Source organism: Acinonyx jubatus, chromosome D4 (genome assembly GCF_027475565.1).
Source record: "Acinonyx jubatus isolate Ajub_Pintada_27869175 chromosome D4, VMU_Ajub_asm_v1.0, whole genome shotgun sequence".
NCBI classification, from domain to species: domain Eukaryota; kingdom Metazoa; phylum Chordata; class Mammalia; order Carnivora; family Felidae; genus Acinonyx; species Acinonyx jubatus.
The window spans coordinates 50,350,693-50,367,557 of record NC_069391.1 but is presented as its reverse complement, the minus strand read 5'-3'; the positions used below and the strand labels follow the sequence as shown (position 1 = coordinate 50,367,557).

Sequence of the window (16,865 nt, the reverse complement as noted above, 5' to 3'; positions counted from 1 at the left end):
TTACTAGGCAATCAAAAAGAATGAAATCTTGCCATTTGCAAGTACATGGATGGAACTAGAGGGTATTATGCTCAGCGAAGTTAGTCAGAGAAAGACAAATATGTGACTTCACCCATATGATAAAGGGAAGATACAAAATAGATGAACATAAGGGAAGGGAAGCAAAAATAATATAAACAGGGAGGGGACAAAACATAAGAGCCTCTTAAATATAGAGAACAAACTGAAGGTTACTGGAGGGGTTGTGGGAGGGGGGATGGGCTAAATGGGTAAGAAGCATTAAGGAAGACCCTTTTTGGGATGAACACTGGTGTTATACATAGGGAATGTATCACTGGAATCTACTCCTGAAATCATTATTGCACTATATCCTAACTAACTTGGATGTAAATTTGAAAATAAATTTAAAAAACCCTGCTGCTCTATTAAAGGAGATGATAGTGGAATGATTCAGCTCCCTGGGATTTTTTGGAAGTTAGGGTAATGAATAAAAGAAGGAATTTTCTGGTAAAAGAGATTTGTTTATGTTTACATTCCTCACTCAGGTTTCTGTGAAATGACCCAATCTACAGCATTGGAGGAAAGCCCTGGGCACCAGCATGTCAGGATGTAAAAGTGGTGATTGTCCCCCTACTACTGTGAGCTAAAGGAATAACTTTTCTGAGTGGTTATACAGTTGTCAGTATAGTAAGGTCAGCCTTGCCCAGATTGACAAATGGACTAAGTGATTTCTGAAGTTTTCTTCCATTCCATTATTAAGCTTACCAGTATGACCCTTTAAAATGCCTCCAGGTTGTTAGTGAATGACTAAGTTAATGCCCCGAGCCTGGGATATTTTATGCAAATTCTCTAGGATCCACCTGCCTTCAAATTCATTAAATTTCTTATCCGTTGAGTGGAGTTTATCTTTCTACCTTCAATTCCACATTTATCATTATGCGGAAAGAAAGGCTTCCTAATAGTACTTGAGGTCTTTAATTTTTCTTATATTTTCTTAAATTTCTTATCCATTGAGCGGAGTTTAACTTTCTACCTTCAATTCCGCATTTATCATTATGTGGAAAGAAATGCTTCCTAATAGTACTTGAGGTCTTTTATTTCTCTGTTTGGGTCCAATTTGTGCAACAGAAAAGAGGAGTTTATCTAACCCTAACTGTTTTTGCTTACTTTCAACCACTGGGGGAGAGGGAAGTGGTGGGAAGGAAGGAGGAAGGAGGGAATGATAAAGGAGAAGAGAAAGAGATTAAGAGAAATTAAAGGGACACCAGATATTAACAGCTAAAGACAAGGGATACCAGAATTACATACATTGGGGGAAGGATGCTTTACCTGGAGACAGAAAGAATAAGTATAGAATGCTAAGTAACATCATAGTCATGTGTGACCATCAGCTGAAACCCATAACTACATATGTCAACCTTAAATAGCTGCATAACCAATCCCTACCTCTGGGTTTTGGGGTAGGACTCACAGGTCAAGATTGGGATCTTTTCCTAGTGAGAGAGTCACATGTTTGGGAGCCTGGCTGTCATAACAGTGCGTTTCACTGTCTCTGAGAGAGTCTTTAACCTCTTTTGTGGACTATCCCTTTTATTTTTTTATTTTTTTATCAAACTACTAATTTTGAGTCTTGGTCCCATTATTTTCTAGTTTTTAGTTTTTAGTTTTTAGTTTTTCTGGGATTCAATTTGTCGCATCTATGATGTCAAGTGGGCAGTTCCTGGAACAGAATAGGTGTTCAATAAATATTTATATTCAGTGAATGTCTAAGGTGCCCTTCAACTCTAAAATTGAATGTGTGACCCTGAGACAGAGAGCTTTTCTCCTCCACATGTGCAGTCAAAACCCATTTTGCTGCCAGATAGGAAGAGGAACAAAAGCTGCTCTTAATATGAATGGTTTTAAAGAAAAATGTTGTTATTCTCCAGGCCCCCATCTTACAACGGACATCTGGGTGATATGGGCGGATTGAAGAACTTTTGTCTCTAGCCAAAATAATTCATAAATTCCCAGCTCCAGGGTTGTATCGGGTGAGGTTGTGAGAGTCCTAGAGTTTCATAATATACATTTTCCTCATGGGGAAGATGGAAAAGTTGGACTTGATGTTGCTAAAACACATTTGTTTTTATTCTCATTCTTTGCCTCTTTTGGCTACTGAGCAAATGTAAGATCATTTGCAAACCTTATGGCATGTGTGTATGTATAATAAAGTGCATGTCCTTCCTGCTAGCGGATCTCAAGCCAAGGGCAGCAATCCCCCTGCCCCACACCCCAGCATATTTCAGAGGGAGCAAATGCATCGCGGTGACAAATACAACTTAGAATAAATATGTGGAAATAAACATGTCTGTAAAAAAAATGCAGTTTCTTTCCTCTGGTAGCTATTTCACTTCCTTTTATGCTTTTCACCTTCACTTTATTATAGAAAGATTTTAATCAGGTTTTAGGGTTCACAACTTAGAGCAAATATTAAACCAAAAGTTCTTCATGGCCTGAAATTATCCTGATAGCATTTCCTTCTGTTCTACGCCTTCTCTTTAACTTAGACCCACCGACCCTTCCTTCGCTCCTGTCTTCCCTCCCTCCTTCCTTCCTTCTTTTCTCTTCTCAAGAAATGCTTATGGAGTACTAACCATAAACGAGGCACTTCACTAGGCACTGGGGCTCAGAGATCAAAACATAGACTGCAGGGGAGAAAAGCAAATAAAAGAAACCAAAAATAGGTTTTTTAAAAGTGAAAACAGTCCTGGCCAGCTACAGGACTGTCCTGATCCTTTAAAATACTGACCACATTGTTGTCTCTCTGCCTCTTGTTCTAATGAGCTTCTTACCTTCAATGTTCCTCCACACCCATGCCCAGCTAGTAAAATTCATCACACACTCAGCAGTGGTCTTCAGCCTCATTTTGATATACTTATAAGTCATTTCTCTTCACACCACTTTGAATTACCTTTACACAGACTGGCATGTGTTATGGTTTCTTGTATAGCACTGTATCCCCAATACTATCATCTATGAGCACAGGTTTTATCTTTCTTGTTTTATATTTTACTGCCATGCACATAGTAGGTGCTCAGTTCAGTGTTGGATGAATTCGCTGAATAGAATATTTGGGCCAGGAACCTACTGTAGGACTGTTTCTTGAGTAACCCTTTCTCCCATCACATTCTTGGGATACTTATGGCCCATATGGGACATTCTACCTAAGATATTGCCTTCTTAAGTACTTTCTTCTCACCAGCTTGTCCCTTTGTCCAGTTCCTTTTGTATTTAGTATCCAGACCATGCCCATTAGTAGTTGACTATGCATTATACTGTTGTGTGTTTTACGTGGATGGATGTAGATTGTTTTCCAACTAAATTATAACTTTGAAAGGATCAAAAAAGGCCATCATTTTTCTATCTTTCACAGTTCCTTGCATAGTACTGGTTCAGACTGGATGCTCAATAAATGTGTTAAGTGACTATAAAGCTGAAGGCATTATACAAAAGCTTGCTAACCAGAAATCCTGCACGGGGGCTCATTTTCACTGTGAGACTGCTTATTGTACATTTTCCTCATTAGATTTTCTGAACAGTATGCTTGAAGCAGTTTCTGGCTTCATTAGAAGTTGGGCATGATCATTATGGTTTATATTGTCATTGTTCTTGCTTTTTTCTTTGTTGATTGCATGAGCATACTCCTCATTTTCATAACCTCTGCCCATATTTGTGAGAACTCAATGCTTTGTTGTAACATGTCAGTCTTTGAAGAACAGACAGAGATATGTAAAATCATATTTGTTTGGGGAAAAAAATTGGCAGTGATTTTTCTGGTTGTAATTTAGAACATACCAAACACTCATAATAGCAAATAAACCGATTTGACACTCACAAGACAAACTCCCAAATTCAGTCTATAATATCCTCATGTGGGTCTACATTTTAATTTAACAGCTCTGTAGCTGCTTAGCCGCTGCTAGAGAATCTGTAACAGAGAAGACTTCCTTAGTTCCCTATGGTAGAGAGAAGATCAAACAACCAGAGGGCATGTCTTCTCAGAACGTTTTCCCCAAACCTACATCATTTCCATTCATAGTGAATTTGTTCTCTACATGAAGTTTTAGTAACCCTCTCTGTATACACAAACCAGGGTCTCCAAGCTGGCACAGCATTCAGAATGTTTTTATAATGAGAGATTAGTATAGAGAAGAAGTGTTGAATTATAAAACTAAGGTTACAAAAATATGTTACCTATGCCAAAGAAACACTTTTAAGCCAAGGCGTCGATTTATGGCACTGTTTTAAAATTTGGGCCTCCGCTACCCCCTAGTCTGTTTAAAATTGCTTTGAGAATTCAGGTTTTAGGCCAACTGTTCTTTTGGCTCCTTTGGCCGCATTAGAGCCTCTGGCAGATTGAGAAGAACTAGTGTGACACCAGGGCTGTGTCTGTTCCCAGCCAGCTCACCTATTGATGGATGATGCTTGGCAGCATGCCTCCTTGTTGTTTGTTGTATTATTACGACAGAAAGCATTTTCAAAAGCTACATTTATCAAGTTGTCATAATAGTTTGGCTTGTATATCTATCTACTCAGAAAAAAAAATAAATCTCTCTCTTAGCACTAATCTGTTGGAGCCACATGATGCATCACGTGCAGAAGAGGCAGTGCAAAATGAAAAGGCCATTCTGCATGAGATTCAGGGACCTTTCAACTAAATGATTAAAGGAAGAGCTATTTTTTTATGTATGCATTTGAAAGTCCCAGAGCACCAAAGACCTGTCCCCACCTTGTTTCAAGGGTACTTTTCCATGGGTGGTTGTGTTTGTTGCAGATGCCTTATTCCTAGAATTTTGGAGGGAAAACACTGAAATTTGCCACAAAGAAGGTCAAAGACACTCTTAATGTTTAAGATGGATTTTTCATTGGCAGGTATCACCAGATTAAACATCACTTGTTGTGGAGAACCTTATAAGCAAGATAGGTGGTTGTCTGGGAGCTCAAGACTGTTTGAAGCTGGGATTCAGAATCTTTATCCAGAGAAAAAATATACTCTGAAAATGTTTGTTTAAAATACTTCAAACCTATTAATGTTAATAAAGCATTCACTAGGTATGCATACTAGAACATCTTCAATTATTCCGAAATATAGTATATAATGAATATACAATATAAACATGGTTATCTGTAGATATGTTTTTATTGAGATATATTGACATAGAACATCATACAAATTAAAGGTATACAATATATTGATTTGTTGTTTTTTCCTCATTTTTCCCACCCCTTCCCTTTGTTAATCATCAGCTCATTCTCTATATTTATATGTCTGATTCTACTTTTTGTTTGTTCATTCCATTGTTTAGCTTTTTAGATTCCACATATAAGTGAAATCATATGGTATTTGCCCTTCTCAGTCTGACTTATTTCTCATAACATAATACCTTCTAGGTCCATCCACGTTCCAGATGGCAAGATCTCATCCTTTGTTATGACTGTGTAATATTCTATCGTGTGTGTGTGTGTGTGTGTGTGTGTGTGTGTGTGTATCACATCTTCTTTATCCATTCACCTATCATTGGACACTTAGGCTGCTTCTGTATCTTGGTTATTATCAATAATGCTGCAATAAACATAGGGAGACATGTCTTTTTGATATAGTGTTTTCATTTTCTTTGGGTAAATACCTAGTAGTGGAATTACTGGATCATTTAGTAGTTCTATTTTTTAGTATTTTGAGGAAACTTCCTACTGTTTTTTACAGTGGCTGTACCAATTTACATTTCCCACTAACAGTGTACAAGCATCCTTTTTTCTCCACATTCTCACCAATACTTGTTATTTTTTGTCTTTTTTATTTTAGTTATTATGATGGTTGTGAGGTGATATCTCACCGTGGTTTTGATTTGCATTTCCCTGAAAATCTTTTCATGTATCTCTTCTGTTGGCCATTTATATGTCTTCTTTGGAAAATGTCTATTCAGGTCCTCTGCCCATGTTTTACTCATATTTTGGGGGGGGTTTCTTTCTTTCTTTCTTTCTTTCTTTCTTTCTTTCTTTCTTTCTTTCTTTCTTTCTTTCTTCGTTTTTGTTGTTGTTGTTGTTGTTGTTGTTGTTGTTTTGCTTTCTTGCTTTCTTGCTTTTGGTGTTTAGTTGTATAAATTCATCATATATTTTTGATATTAACTCTTTATCAGATATATCATAAAAATTTTAAGGAATAAAACAAATTGATTGATTTGATGCATCTATACATTGCAATATGATACCACTTTCTGTTAGCTTACACCTCTAACATGTGCCCTAGTTATCATTTCTTTTCTGTGGTGGGAACAATTAAGATCTCTCTTAGAAACTTTGAAGTTTATGATACAGTGTTTTTGTCTATAATTGCTATACTGTGTATAGCAATTTTGTCTATAATTGCTATACTGTGTATTAGATTTCCAGGACTTATTTATCGACTAATTACAAGTTTGTACACTTAAATAACATCTCCCCAATTCCTCCACCCCCAAGTCTCTGATAACTACCATTCTACTTTGTTTTCATGTAGATATTTTTTAAAGTTTATTTATTTATTTTGAGAGAGAGAGAGAGAGATATGGGAGAGGGGGCAGAGAGAGAGAGGGAAAGAGAGAATCCCAAACAAGCTCCATGCTGTCAATGCAAAGCCCAATGAGTGGTCTCAAACTCACAAACCGTGAGATCATGACCTGAGCTGAAATCAAGAGTCCGACACTTAACCGACTGAGCCACCAGGCACCCCTGTAGGTATTTTTTGAAGAAGGTGCTGAACTGACTCCTCTTGCTGGGACCAAGCACCTACAAATAAAGTTTCCACATCAACAAGGCTCATTTTTATTGTCATGAAAAACACTCTAAATAAGAATTAAATAATAATTATATAAACATGGAATAAAATGCATAGAATTATAGAATTGCTTTTTTTTAATGTTTATTTATTTTTCAGACAGAGAGAGAGAGAGAGCATGAACAGGGGAGGGTCAGAGAAAGAGGGAGACACAGAATCTGAAACAGGCCCTAGGCTCTGAGCTATCAGCCCAGAACCTGACACGAGGCTCGAACCCACGGACCGTGAGATCATGACCTGAGCCAAAGTCAGACGCTTAACCGACTGAGCCACCCAGGCGCCCCTAGAATTGCTTTTTTAAGCAAAAGAGTGTAACAGAGCTAAAGGAAAGACAACATGGAACTTAGGAAGCCCACTATAGTGGCCAGTCCTCTAATTTTCTCCCCCATGCCAGGCAAGATCCCCACCAACCACCAATGATGCACAGACTCCAGTTCTAGATCGTAGGTTTTTAGCATCCATTTTGACCCATGGATGAGGACAGTGAGCATCTGAGGACAGTAGGGTCCAGAGGTTCACGTAACTTCCTTTTAATGGCAAGTTGATTGGTATCAAGTGTTGTTTCCTGAAAGAACCTCTTACACTAATGTGTCTGTGGAAAATGAAAAGCAGCCCAACAGTGCATTTATACTTGGTCCTCTTAAGTGTTCTCAGAATTTGTTATTCCTCTTGAGGTCTTTGTAAAAAGTCCCTGAAATGTAGAAGTGCTTTCACTGGCTTCTTGGGGACATCCTTCCGCAAGATAGCTCCAGTGAATACTGAAATGCTCAAATTGAAGCAAGAGAGGAAAACCGTGCACCAATACTACATGACGTCGTGTTTTCAGCCGTAAATCTGCTTGTCTAATCTATACTCACTTTAGGAACCAAAATCTAAAGGACCCAGAGTCTTTCTGTCAGCTTGAATTGTTGATATGGTTTATACCTGTTCTCTTGTGAAGAGCTCATGGTTTCCTTTTGAATAATTAAAAAAAAAGAGAGACATAAGGAGATGAATGCTCATATTTTAAAATTCTTTGCCCATGAGTCCGTATTTGAAAGACAAGAGGTATTCCAAGAAATACAGTAACCTGTTTTTACTGAACAGCACTCTGCTTTTTCAAAATCAAAGGCAAAGCTTCCTGAGTGGTTGTCCTTAAGAACTATGGAGTCTTAAATACACAGTTACCACATTTTCCCAAAACTTGTTCACTGACACCAAGAATGAGTCTCGTTATGTCTCCAGAAGAATCTGTTTGCCTAGGGAGGAAAATGAGGAGAACCTTGAGGTAAAAATTGATGTTTTGCCCAATTTTTTAATTCTTAATGAGAGATAAGTTGAATATGCCTCCTTCTTTTAAGGACTTAAATTATATAAGTGGGAGGGTGGGGAAGTGGGGAACCAACAAATTGCTAACGCCTGGAAAGAGAACTTTTAATTTTCCATGGTAATTCATTTCTTCTATGGTTGTTAAATTATGGCAATTGAAACTAAGATATTATCAGAGTTTTAAGAACTGGAAGAGTTTGGATGGCTTGTTATGTGTTAATGAGAAACCAAAAAAGTGTGCCTTAAGCTTACACTAATCTCATTATAAGTGAGTTAAAATCTGAATAATTCACAAATACTAGCTTGTGATTGAGGTGATTACCATTTTTTACAGAAGGAATTAAGTCAAAATTAATAAATGACTAGCTAGGAGTGAAGTGCTTAAATGAATAAATAAGGAATTGTGTGTACAAATTCAGTTCGGAATATATTTGAATATTTATATTTTGTTCCTTCATATTTGAACCAGTTCTGAGTCCTTAATTGGTACCGTCCTTAGCTCACTAAACACAGTCCTGAAAACATTCTATTGTTTGCAATGAGAAAATGCATTTACTTAAAAATCTCTGTTATCAGTGGCCTATAACTTGCTTTGGAACCCATTTTGGATTGAAATTTCTGTTTGTTTTCATTCCCAGGGGTGAATTTTATTTTGTTTAAATGTGAAAGAAACCATTTGGCTGTTTTATACCAATGAACTGTTAAGAAAGGAAGAAAATATTCTTTACTGCATGATGCTCAAATTAGGCTTTTGTGCCCAGATAAATGCTTCGGATGAAGAAATTCATACTTGGCACAAATTAAATCCTTATGGTGGAATAGTCACTTCATTAACTTAAATAAAATTTATATGCAGGTATAATAAATTTGAACTTTTAAAAAGCGTAAGCTTCTCTGCATTGAAGTTCTTTCATGTTACATTTTATAGAGGAGTGTGGTTTTCTTGGAGATGTTCCCAATATACAATGTGAGTCTAGGTATCCTTTACTTACTAGAAGTGAATTTACCAGAACTGAAGAGTAGCTCATAAATTGATATGGTAACAATAAGGTGCATTTAACCCCCAGACCAACACTATGCTTGGTTTCTCACATTTAATCTAGTATTAATATTTTACACATCTTAAGCATATCTTGTTCCTTTTTTTTTTAATTGTCTTAAACAAATCTGAGTTCCAATCCCTGACTCTTTCTTTCCTGTGGATATTTCATTAAGCCTCCTAATCTCTATTAGCCTCAATCTTCTCATCTATTAAATGGGAGTAATAAAACCTTTCAGAGTTGTTGGAAGCTTATTGATAATGTACACAGAATATGTAACCCTGGACCAAATACCTATAGAAGACACTCAGTATATCATGGAGGCTAGAATTACATTTGTTACCCACAATCTGATAATGACTTTCAATAATGAGGACATTTCCAAAATCCAGCATTACCACTTTAATGTCATATTTCAGTTGATTAAATGAAATAAGCTTTCAGTAAATAAGTAATACTATTTAGGAGAGGGAAGGCTTAATCCAGGGAAACAAATTATGTGTAAATCAAGACAATGTGTTTGACAATTATAGGATATTCTTTGGAAATTGCAGCAAATCTTTCTGTGTTGTTTTATTTTTGCTAAATAAGAAGGATTTAAATCAATGTTTCATATTATGTGCTCACATCTATCTTTCAAGGATGCTTTTAAAATGTGTGTTCGTAATTGAAAATATATGGGGAAAGGCTCATTTAAGTTATTGAAGCAGGTATTTTTCTGCCTTTGTTTTGTTTTGTTTGGTTTGGTTTTTAGCAAATGATATCTCTATAATAATCCTTTGGCATTTGAACAGAGCTTTTGTAAATTATCTCAGTTAGTGATCACAACTTTGTGCCCAACCATTCCAATATACATTTGACAGATGAGAAGGGTAAGACCCTGAGAGGGCAACAGGCTTATGCAAGGAGAAAAACAAGTTTACGACCTACATCCTCAAACTCCTAATTTAGTATTGTTTTCATTATTCCTTCAGGGAGATAAGGTTGGGAAAAGAAAATAAAAAGAGGTGAAAAACATAGAACTTTAAGGTCTTAATGATTAACACCAGAGTTCACTTTTTTAAAGTGAGAAGTCATCATTGTATCTTCTTGTTTTTAAAACATTCAGTGGTTCCTCTTTGTCTATTGCCAAGTTCAAAATTAGAAGGTATTTCTCTCATCTGTGATTCCCCACATGAATCCCAAACTCCAGCAAAACAAAACCATATCTTTTTATACCTCTGTGCCTTTCCTGTGGTTTCCTTTATATATATATATATATATATATATATATATATATATATATATATATATATATATCTCCATCCTTAACCCTCTTTCAATATCTATTATGTTTTTATTTCTGTTACACAATTAATTTACCAAATGTTTATATAATGTGCCAGACACTGTTAGAAGTGCTCCACAAATATTAAGTCAGTTAATCCCCATGATAATTCCAGGAAATAAGTAATATTATCCCATTTTACAGATGATAAAACTGAGATATTTAAACTGCAGAAGAGAGTCAAGATTCCAGAATGAGGATTCTGGTTTCAAAGTGGGTACTCTGAACCATTACACCATGTCACATATGTACTTAGAATTTCACAACTGAAAAACTTACCACATTCAACTGAGACCAAGGTCTAAATGGCATGCCACCAAAGGCCTCTGGGTTGTAGAATTCATTACCTTGTAAATGTACCATCAACTGGAACCTACTTATTATCTTTTTAGACTCAGAAATATGGTATTTTTCAGTAATCACAGCAAGAACAGATCCTTCTCTTGGAGGTGGACAATGACTTGGCCCATGAGATTAATGTTTCAAACTAGAATGCTAGTTTATTTATTAACTTACAATGAAAAATAGAACTATCACATGGACCAAAACACCCATGTCAGCATGACAAGCACACTCTGCCTCTCAGCAGTCCTAAGAAACCAGATCACTCTTGGCAAGTTGCTTGGTCAACATGGCATCCTAAGGAGGGGTATCCCTGGGATAAACAGAACATTCATTGGCATCAGCTAAGTTATCATGATGCATCAGTATTGTGATTGCAACAGCCTTGCCAATGGGACCTGGAGGACATGAAACTCATAGGTCTTTTGCCTGGGACACTGCTTGGCTGGGCACCGACAACCATATATCTCCATGATTCTCTTCTTTTCTAGGATTATAATGCCTGGCCAACCCTTCCTTTCCTTTCCCATGTTCTATTGTTAATGTGTGTTAATATTCTCAGTCTGGTCACAGTCAAGTCTTCAGGCCTGGGACCTTTCTATCTCTTTAAGACAGGCTTCGTGCAATTGTATTTTCAGATGCTATTTTCTTTTTGATGACATCTTCAAGACCTAACACAAATACTATCTAGCTTTTCCTACACTGAATTGTAACTACATGAGTGGTTTTATTAATACCAAAGACAAAGTTATAGCCATTCTTTTTTGTATTCCCAGAAGTAAACACATTGTGCAGCACATAACAGGAGCTCAGTGGTTGTTTCCTGAATAAACAAGTAAATGAGGAGGTAGAAAATCATCCTGGTTAGGAGTGTAAGCTCTGAGACTGCATGGTCTGGTTTCAAATCTCAGCTCTACAACTTAACACTTGTGTGGTTTTGGCAAGTTACTCAAAGTCCCTGAGCTTCCGTTTTTCATCTTTAAAAAGAGTATAATTGTACCCTGCCTCCCACGGTTCCTGAAAAGATTAAATTAATACATATACCAAACTTAGAAATGTACCTGGAATTTCAAACTGTTAGTTATTAGTATAATAATTCTCTTAGCATTTTGTATTGTATTTTTACTCGTTTTGTAAAAAGTATGGCATGTTGCAAAGGGCAGAGTACCACTTGTCCCTGTTTTAAGTGTCACCATTGAATATTTAATTAAAAATTGTTTTGTCACAGAAATTCAGTAAAATGGAAACTCCCATGTATTGCTAATGGGAGTAAGGAATGGTACAACTTTTATGGAATGCAATTTAGCAATATTTATCAAAAGTCTTATAAAAGTTCATTCCCTTTACTCCAGTAATTCCCCTTCTAGAAATTTATCTGTCCTACAGCCACAGTCAGAAACTTGGATAAAACTTTTATATAGACATAGTTTTTCACACCATCATTTATCAACCCCCTCATTGGAAATTACTTAAATGGCAAGTCATGAAAGAATGGTTATACAAATTACTTTATCTCATTTAATGGAATATTATGTAGCTCTCAAAACTGTATCTTTAAATTATTTCATAGTGTGGGAAAATGCTTCCCAAAAAGCTGAAGTGGGAAAAGAAAACCCAAACCACAAAATGGTATAGGTGACGTAATTTCTTCCACACTGAGAAGAAATCAGTAAGTCAAAATAACAGTGATTATCTTTAGATAAGGCAACTATGGGGGATTTCGTTTTTGTAACCTTTCTTTTCCAAAACCTCTCCAATGAGCGTGTATTTTAGAAGTAAAAATAATTCTTTAAGAACTATAAGTTTTAATGTCCTTAGATGTGTAATTTTAAGACATGTTGAATATTGTCTCATTTTTACCATGTTCCAGATCTAAGTTTTTTCAGTGAAATATCTCTTCAGTCTAATACCATAAATAATTAAGAAGACAGGATTCATTTTTCAGAAAATCTTGTATTAATATTTATTTGGTTAATAAGCACAAAGTATAAGTACTTATCTTGAAAAATTTTGAAGGAAAATGAATGCTTAGTTTCAGCTCTCATGGAGAAATCAGTTTATATATACAACTTCTTGAGAACTGCTTTGTTTAGTATTGCTAGTAATTTCTATAAGAACATTGTCATTCGGAAGAAAAGAGACTCGTACATTAGTATTAAGAGAAAATTGTTCTCGTGACAAAATAGTTTCAATTTTGAGCCTGTAGTAATGAGTAGTAATGAGTTTTTTCTTTTTTCTTTTTTTCCTCTTTTTTCTTCTTTTTTTTTCTTTTCTTTTCTTTTTTTTTTTTTCTGTGTGTGTGTGTGACCTAGGAGCTGTGAGGGAAGAAATATCCGATATAGAACATGCAGTAATGTGGTAAGTACTGAGGTTCTGCTTCTGCGATTATGATCATGTATCATTTTAAGAACTGAATAATGCCAAGCAGTTTTATGTATTCTGAACAAGCAATCAATTAGTATTTCAAAGAGTTATTTTTCTCACACTATACTGATGATGCAGCCTTTTAAAATACATACTTTTAATTCTCCTCAATATAAACTTTGAATCGCCTGGCCAGATTATAACTAACTAGGCTGTTTCAAAACAGGGACTCTGTATTTCTATCTGCTTTCTGACGTTTCACATCTAAGTGTCTCGAGAACCAATAAGAGGAATGATAAAAGGAAAACCACTGGGGTCCTCATGAAATAAGTATTAGTTAAACGCAGATTTGACAGAGTCATTCATTCATTCATTCATTCATACAACAAAAACTGCTCAATGCCATCCTTGTATGAAGTACTACACTAGTACAAGGAAAATAACATGTGGTCACTGTCTTAAAACATCTGTGATAAAGAACAAGATGCAGAGAGAGAACATAGTTGTGCACGTAACCACACTCTAGCACAAAGCATGACAAATGCTGCAAGAAAGGGATAAAGTTCTTTGTGGGTTAAAAATGGAGAGATATTTGAAGGGTCTTCAAGGAAAAAGTGATTTGAGATAGGGCTTAGAGAACTAGGAGGGCTGTGACTGGTCCACATGAGAGTGAGGAGGTGATAGTCCAAGCAGAGGGGACACGATGGGCAACTTTGGATGCAGAAATGTTTAAGGTATGTTCCACATACGAATTTGGATAGGATTGTGTCTAGCATTATTGAAGAAAAGAATTGAAAGATATTTTGAGGGACGCCTGGGTGGCTCAGTCGGTTGAGCGTCCACCTTCAGCTCAGGTCATGATCTTGTGGTCTGTGAGTTCGAGTCCTGTATCAGGCTCTGTGCTGACAGCTCAGAGCCCAGAGCCTGCTTTGGATTCTGTGTCTCCCTCTCTTTCTCTTCCCCTCCCCCACTCATTCTCTGTCTCTCTTTATCAAAAATAAATAAACATTAAAAAATTTTTTTAAAAAGATATTTTGATGTTACACCTTGAACAAATTTAAATGTTAGGGTTCCAAGCTTATATTAGTTCAGTGAATAACAGGGAATCACTAGAGGCTTTGGAGCAAGAGTATGATATTGTAGTTTCTTTCACTTCAGAAGATTAATTCTGTAGTGATATGAGAGATGCTCTGGAACAGGAAATGGATGGGGAACAAGAAGCAATCAGAGCTTAAACCAAAAGGAAATAGATGCAAGAGAGATCAAAATTAAGGTCACTTTGTAAGACCTAACAAGCAATTTAAATTAGAATGATAAGTTGGAGTGAGAATAAAGGAAACACAGAGGTGTGTGTATATTTGGAGTTCTTAAACTGGCCTATCCTCTGTTAGAGTAGCTCTTTCCTTACTAGCTACATGACTGGCTTTCCTTATTCTAATCTCAGCTCAAATGCCACCTCCTCAGAGTATTTTCCTTGACCAACTTATCTGATATGCTTGTCCCACTGCCCAATCCCATCTCTCACAACAGTCAATCTTGCTTCCTTTATAGCACTTTGACTTTCTTTGTAGCACTAATCTCTACCAAAATTTATCTTCTTCGATTACTTGTTTTTTTTTTTTCTGTTTTCCCACTCTAGAATGTGGACTCCATGAGGATAGGAGCCTCATTCATGTTGTTCCCTCCTTTATCCCTAGTGCCTGGAACTATTGACTCACACATATGAAGCACATGATGGAAATTTGCTTAGTATGTAATGGATACCCAGGCTTCTGAAAAAATGGTGGATACCATTATCAAAATTAGGAATGTTGGGAGAAGGCTTGGGAGAGGGAAATGATAAATTTGATTTAGGGACACTATTGAGTTTGACATGCAAGCTGAACTTGTAGGTGGTATATTCAACTGTGCAATGAGGATTTGATCTCAGGAAAGAGATCAAAGCACAAGCCATAGAAACAGAAATAAGATGCATAAAATTTGAAGATTTGGAAGCAGTTCCTTAGGTAGAATCATAAGAGGAGAGAAGCCTGAACTTTGGCGAATGTCTATATTCAGATAGAAAGAGAACTAGAGTGCCAGGTAAACCACAACAGGCACAGTGAGAGAAGTAGCAGAAGAAATAAAAATGCCTAAAGGTGTTCAGTAGGATAAATGTTGCCAACAGGTTGAAGACTGAAAAAAACCCTGCTGAGGAACAGTTTCTATAGTGTACTAGGAACAAACAAAATCAAAATCACAGTGGGTAAAAAAAAGAGTATCAATGAGAAAATGGAGTTGATGGGTATAAGCTATTCTTATTAAGTGTTCACAGAGGTATCTCATCATTTATGGATCCACATAAAGGTAGGTGGGTAGTTGGTTTGTTTTCAGTGAGTAAACCTTGAGAGATAAGTTGATCTAAAAGGAGAGATTGAGGGGCGCCTGGGTGGCTCAGTGGTTAAGCATCCGACTTCAGCTCAGGTCATGATCTCGCGGTTTGTGGGTTCGAGCCCCGCGTTGGGCTCTGTGCTTACAGCTCAGAGCCTGGAGCCTGCTTCAGGTTCTGTGTCTCCTTCCCACTCATGCTCTGTCTCTCTCTCTCTCTCAAAAACAAATAGTCATTAAAAAAATAAGTAAATAATAAAAGGAGAGATTGATTATATGAGAAGGTAAGGGGATACTTGATGCCCCAGGTCCCAAAGGAGACAGTGGGTGACAAGAAGAGGAATCTTGGTGAAGGCAAAGGACATATGCTTCACTCTGAGAATATAGAAGCAAATTGAGAGAGGAAATTTGAGGGTATGGAAAGATTTTGAAGAAGAGAAAAGGTGAGACTGCTCCAGATGCACAGGCTCAAACTTCCCTTAGAGTTTTCTCCGTCACCTGCTGAAAGTGAAGAAGGTGAGTTGAACTTGAAGAAGTGAGCATGAAGGCCTACAACAGCCCCTAGGTAAATCAAGTGGAAGCCAGCAAAGCAAAATAAGGAATTGTTCGGGGGCAAGGAAGGGGCTCAGCTGAGGCCAAAAAGCTTGATGTGACAGAGAACAAGGTCAGAAGGATTTAGGACTTAGTCCAGTGGTATGGCGATGCATTGGGGGCAGGAACAGAGAAAACTCACATTGGAGGTGACTCATGGCCAGAGTACTGATGAGATGGGTTGCGAGAGACCAAGATGAATGAAAAGTATATGTATTTTTAACACCCGACCAGGGAGAGTGCAGGGAACTAGAAGGCGTGATAATTGGGAGTAAGAGTAATTGTTAAGGGGAAAATTTTGCCTACTTCATTTCTCTTTCCACTGAGGACACTAGGTGCCACATAGTTCAACTGCTAATTGGTTAAAAGAATCAAATAGCTACAGTTGTTCAATTTTTAAAAACGGTATTGACAGAGTTTGTTTTATAAATGGTATAAAAAATGTTTAATGGAAATATACTTTAGTTCATTGATTTTCTTTGTCCCTTTTATTATCGTGATATCTTATACATCAGGGCTGTTTTTTAAATACCATAATGTTATTTAAGAATCTCCATAATGTCCATTCTGTTTCTTTATGGCTTTTAAAATCGTGGAAAGGATCCAAACTCTCCTAAGTAGATGAATGCCTAAAGCATCATGAGCAGATGTCTGCCTACTCTGTCCTTCAAGC

At 36.7% G+C, this 16,865-nt stretch overlaps 1 protein-coding gene across 9 annotated transcripts in view; it reads left to right on the top strand.

The window, feature by feature from the left end:
* Positions 1 to 16,865, top strand: part of ADAMTSL1 (ADAMTS like 1) — an 872,819-nt gene that overhangs the window by 538,850 nt on the left and 317,104 nt on the right. For all 9 annotated transcript variants that reach the window (XM_053205052.1, XM_053205051.1, XM_053205050.1 and 6 more), the window contains one exon: positions 13,183 to 13,228. In XM_053205052.1, coding sequence (XP_053061027.1) covers positions 13,183 to 13,228 — 46 coding nt within the window. The remainder of the gene's footprint in view (positions 1 to 13,182; positions 13,229 to 16,865) is intronic.